The sequence below is a fragment of the Hibiscus syriacus genome, unplaced genomic scaffold (assembly GCF_006381635.1).
Source record: "Hibiscus syriacus cultivar Baekdansim isolate YM2019G1 unplaced genomic scaffold, ASM638163v2 tig00013960_pilon, whole genome shotgun sequence".
NCBI lineage: Eukaryota > Viridiplantae > Streptophyta > Magnoliopsida > Malvales > Malvaceae > Hibiscus > Hibiscus syriacus.
In genome coordinates this window covers 1,037,348-1,042,866 of record NW_024062312.1, presented here as the reverse complement: position 1 = coordinate 1,042,866, position 5,519 = coordinate 1,037,348, and the positions used below count along the sequence as shown (strand labels likewise).

The window sequence follows — 5,519 nt, the reverse complement described above, 5'->3', positions numbered from 1 at the left end:
TGAAGTCGGCGGCTGCCATTAGGGGATTAGGGTTAAAACCCTAATTTGTTTTAGGGTTTAAAACCCTAATCTGATGGGTTGGTTCAGGGTACTGGGCCATTAGGTTTAGCTAGTTGGGCTCCGGGAATGGACCTTCTGTAATCTGGGCTTAGTGGCCTACAAAAATTGTAATATGTAATTAATAAACATAATAATAATAAATAATAATAATAATAATAAATAATAATAAATATATATAAATAATAATAAAAAAGACCCGGACAAAAACGGGTGTCTACACTACAAATATGATAGTAGGGGAGACCTTGGCTGCCAATGTGAACAACGCTCGGACGTTTTTCTCGTCCTCTCCGAACCATTTAGAAGCAATGGTTGACATCGATACATTAATGAAGCTCGCACCGGCTTCTCTAGCAATGGCTTTCGCTAGCATTGTTTTCCCTGTTCCGGGAGGACCGAATAACAGTATACCCCTGCAAGGCTTCAGAAGGCCACCTTTGAAAAGGTCTGGCCTTCGTAGAGGAAGCATCACTAGCTCTTGCAGAGATTCTTTCGTGTCATCCATGGCACCGATATCGGCAAATGTCACATTGATCTCGTTTGGTGGTATGACCTCGGGTCTTATTCGCTTTTCGAATTCGTTGTCTGGAACAACTTCCTGCAGATCGATATGAAGGATGACAAAACCGTACACCAAAGGAATTCATTACTATGAAAGCAAACACAAACTCACAGGAACTTTCACGGCTAGAGCAGAAATTTCAATGTCAATCTTTTCTGGATTTGTGATCGTGGTTGTACTCGTAGTGGTGGTCCCAGTCCCGGTTCTGGATTTCGATTCCGGCTTCATAACTGCAGAAAATTTTGCAACTTCCTACAAATATTCAATGTAAACATGATATGGAGGTGAGCTTTGTAATCTACCATGTAATTCCTTGTGTTTGCTGTTAGAAAACAACTAGCTAGATTATAAGACCTTTGATCTTTCAGTTTGTGGTTCCAGCTTTAACTTATCACCACCAAACTTCCCCTGGAATAAATTCAATCCATATGACAAGCTGCATCAATGTGACCCGAATCAGAAATCGTATAGCATAAACCGTGCAAGAGAAACAAATCTGACCTTTTTGACGATATAATAAGTTTTCCGTTTCTGTATTCGGAATCCTTGTTGTTCATCAAATGATAAGATATCGCCGAGACCACGACTTCCTCTATGTATCTGCTGAGTGCCACCGTGTCTGCAACACAGATCGAATTGAGATCATCGAAGTCGAGATCGTTAGCCCAGAGCACCTCCATGATGTGATTTTTACTATCCTGAGTTTGGATCATGTTCATGTCCTTTTCCAGTAGATATTTCCAGTTGACAAGATGGCGTTCGTCGTCCGGTGGCCTGATCTCAATGTTGTAAGGGAAAAGGATGTGAAGCCTCTCGTCCAACTCTTGGTTTTCGTTACCGAGATCGACGACTCGTGATCCGAGGATCAACACATTTCCAGACAGTTTCTTTAACATTTGTTGAAAGAAATTGTAAAACCTTTGTGATCTAAACAAGAGCTTGTCAACATCCCTAAGGTACAGCACAATGGGAGCGGCTTTCGACACAAAAACCAACACCTGCAGTCATCCCAGAATTTCTGTTGATTCATCATTTGTTTCAAAACAAAAGTTAACTTCATACATATATATACACACACATACATATTACTACCTTGTAAAGAGCCTGTATAAGCAACTTCTCATCGAAAAACAGACCGCTTGTTCGAGAAGCAGCAGCTAAAAAAGAAGAATAAAGCAACCGTGAAGTACGAGTATGACTCGTATGTTACTTGGACTCGGATATAAGTTTCGGGTATGGTTCTGCGTCGGATGTCGATATGCTGATCGAAAAACTCGAGGACATACCTGGATTTGCAGGAGAAGAGTGAGAGGCAAGGGCATTTATATTGTCTGATGCAGAGGCATTCCTACGAAGCTTTGGAAGGCTTTCGTTTCTCCTTGCTACAAGATCCGCACCACTGCTTTGCCGCTTCAATGTACCTGCAAGACAAGTTATAGTTGATATTCCATGTTACTCGGGAACGGATACAAGTGTCGAATACGAACATATACGAAAGTCAGACTCAGATACTTCAAGAAAAATGAAGAATCGAAGCAACATACGAATTTTGCAGTGTACCTGTAGGTTGCTCTTGTGGAAGGAGTGAAAATGAACTGAACAGGCCAGACAATAGCTCTAGTGTCGATTCCGAAGAAGATCTTTTGAAACACTGCACGAAAGAATCGAAGATCAGAGAAATCAAAAGCAGTATTGATCCAATTCTATGTTCCATTGGAGAAGAAAAAAACTCTTACAGATTCCTTGGAAGTTCCATATTTATTTTGAATCTGCACATAGGTAACCAAATACTCAGGTACGAATGCTAGATACGAGTACGTAATCAACATGGATATGAAGAGTACGAGCAACATAGCCGCAATGGTATAAAAAATGTGCAAATACTCACTTTTAAGGAAAAGTCAGTTACATCCAACAGCAGCAACTTTGATTCGAAGTAATGAGCTAAAGCTCTGGCAAGCATTTGCTGGTAAAGCTCTTCAAGATAACAATGGAAAACAAAATGATTACAACATTTCCGAAACCGGCATGCGATACGGAAAAATTACGACGTATATAATCGGAAAATAGAATAAAAGATTCGGATAACGAACCCGAAGGTCCCGAGAGCAAGATGGCTTTGCTAGCAGGGGCAAGGTTCCTTGTGTACTTGGAGACATCAGCATGTCTCAAGTGAACATAGGCAGCGCTGGTTAACAATGCACGAGTCTGCTCACTGCCAAACATAACCAACAAGGATGAACATATTGTTAGAACAAAGGCAAGACTAGATTTTCCGACGTTAACAATGCACGAGACAGCCGTGTTCGACTCCGACGTTATATTCGGACACCGATGTACCTGAGATAATAGGGAAACTCATCGAATCTGACAGGACTTTCTCGGCCATCTACGATCTGGCGGATCAATTCTTTCTCCATATCCTCCAAATTGGGACCGATCGATGCGGCCGAACTGCCTCCGGTCCAACTGCTCTGACCCGAGGCCAATCCGAGCCCCATCCCTACCCCAACCCCAACACCCAACGCAGACAACAATAAACCTTTTTGTTCCATTGCTTTGCCTCAAGATTTATTAAAACCCAATGTGTTGTTTTCCTTTTATTTCCTCAGAAATGTATTTGTTTCAAAAATCGAAAACGAAAAACGCTTCGATCTTTAACGCTATTTCCCTCCTTCTCGTCCCTAACCTGTGTTTTGGTCTCTAAAAATTGAATGGTGCTTTCTCCGTTTGCCAATTTAAAATGAAAGCGACAGAAGTGGAGAGAGGAAAGGTGACGGCCATACACGGAGGATGGCGGCGGAGGAAGAATAGGAGCGTCACTCAATTCCCGTTAATTGTGGAGTGGAAAAACAGAGATAGAAAACGGATGTGTAATTACAATATTTGCTTACTTGAGGTTTAAACAGTTTGAAAAATGACAGTTTTTCAAAATTTTAACGACTACTTGGCGCCGGATTACATGCAGCTGATAAAACCCATTATTAATAGACTAATTCGGGTATCAGTGACGGATCCAGAAACTTTTAAAAAAAGTCCAAAATAAATATTATTACATTTACTAAGAAAAAAAAGTTACATAATTCAAAATAACAATCCGTTCAAAAAACACAAAAAATTTACTAATACTAAAAATAATTCAAAATAAATATTATCGACGACTCTTTATACGTTGAAATCGTTTCATGATTTCTTCGTTACAATTTGGAGAAAAACGTCTCTTTCTATATAAGTGACCAAACAATAATTTAGAAATTGATTATCTATACTATTATCGCAATATATTATTCACGATGTTTATTTTAGAAAATGTTCTTTTCACACTTGAGAGAAATATACACAATATTTATATCAAGAATATCAATGTCATTCTTGTTACAAAATATAGTGACTATAACAAAAAAAAAAAGACTCTCACTCGTTTTCTCTCATAATTTGTAATCTTTTTTAGATAAATACATAGCATTGATAATATCTTAATCTCTTCTCCGTAAAGCTTTATTTAATTCGTTCATAATCCCAAATATTCTCTTCATCAAATAAATAATGAAAATGAAATCAAATGACTCTATTGCAAAATTCACATTATTAGTTTTTCGAGTATCATCATTATTACCAATCAAATCAAGAATTTCACGTACTGCATAATATAAATCAATCACATTCAAAATCGATTTATAATGAGACTTTCAACGTGTATCACCTGGTCTACCTAAATCAAGTTCTTGGTCTAAATATTTTTCGGTCATAATTTTATCATTTTCAAAGGTTTTTTTTTAACTTTTTTTTGTTTTCCTATAAGCAAATCTTTTCACTTGCAAGACGATCCAACAACATTCAACAAATCTCTAAGTATTTCAAAAAATCAACCACAATCATTATTTTTGGAAGCAACAACAAAAAATTAATTGAAGTTGGTGATAAATCATATACAGAGAATGCTCATCAAGCACAGAAGAGATAACTTCTTTAAGAGACAAAGTTGTGGTATCTCCAACATGAACAATTCCAAGAAAGCATTCTTTTATCATTCGTTTTTTATCAAGATAACGCACACACAAAGTCATTTGTTCTTTTTTAAACATATCACTAGACTCGTCTACTAGAATTCCAGAATAATCTTTACCAAGATCTACCACAATTGTCTTTATAGTATCTTTTGCACAACAATTGATAAGCTCTTTTCGAATCGAAGGTACAATCATTTGATTATTTTTAGGTAAAATCATTTCTTACCTCATCATTCTTTTCCGTAATCCAATTCAAAATCTCAAGTTTTTCTTGTTATTTTATTCATCACTATCATCATGACCACGAAACGTCAATCTTTGAAGCAAAAGAAATCTCGAACAATAAAAAGAAATAGTCAAACAGATTAGGTAGTCACTTTTAGCTTACTCAGTTTATTGGTTTAAAGAAGTTTTGAATGATGACTTAAAGTTCTTTAAATTCTCAAACTTTTAAAAAGTATGATTATGAGCACTATTAATTCCATTAACATGTTTTCTAAACCGAATTGGTCTATTCCAATCTCTAAACACGTTGCAAAAAAAAAATTCATCACCTTCTGTAGCTTTAGTAGTTTCATTTTTAAACAAGTAATAGACAAAGCAAAATGCGTCGTCTTTTGAAACACTACACTCAAGTCAAGAATACTTATGAAATCAATATTTATTAAAGCGATGTAATATACCTACCCGAAATATGTTTGAGAAAATGTGTGCTTCTTTAGTTGCCAAGAATCTCTTTGTATGTATTATTTCTTAATCACTTCTCGATCCACTGGATGATAGTCAATAATTTTTTTCTTTTAGTTGGATCATGTGGAATAGAACTAGCATTAACTTGGCTCTCCATCTCTCTCGATGAAAATATTGTACTATCATCATGTGTAATA

General features: G+C 36.7%; 1 protein-coding gene across 1 annotated transcript; it reads right to left on the bottom strand.

Annotated features, from left to right (window-relative positions):
• Positions 1-274: 274 nt before the first annotated feature.
• On the bottom strand, positions 275-3,182 carry LOC120206584. The gene is made up of 11 exons (XM_039206193.1): positions 2,963-3,182; positions 2,716-2,837; positions 2,511-2,599; positions 2,359-2,391; positions 2,183-2,273; positions 1,909-2,043; positions 1,715-1,779; positions 1,124-1,620; positions 977-1,058; positions 734-874; positions 275-658 (listed from the first exon to the last, which is right to left on the bottom strand). Exons 1-11 carry the CDS (start codon positions 3,175-3,177, stop codon positions 275-277), a joined length of 1,854 nt encoding a protein of 617 aa, XP_039062124.1. The 5' UTR covers positions 3,178-3,182.
• Positions 3,183-5,519: the final 2,337 nt, after the last annotated feature.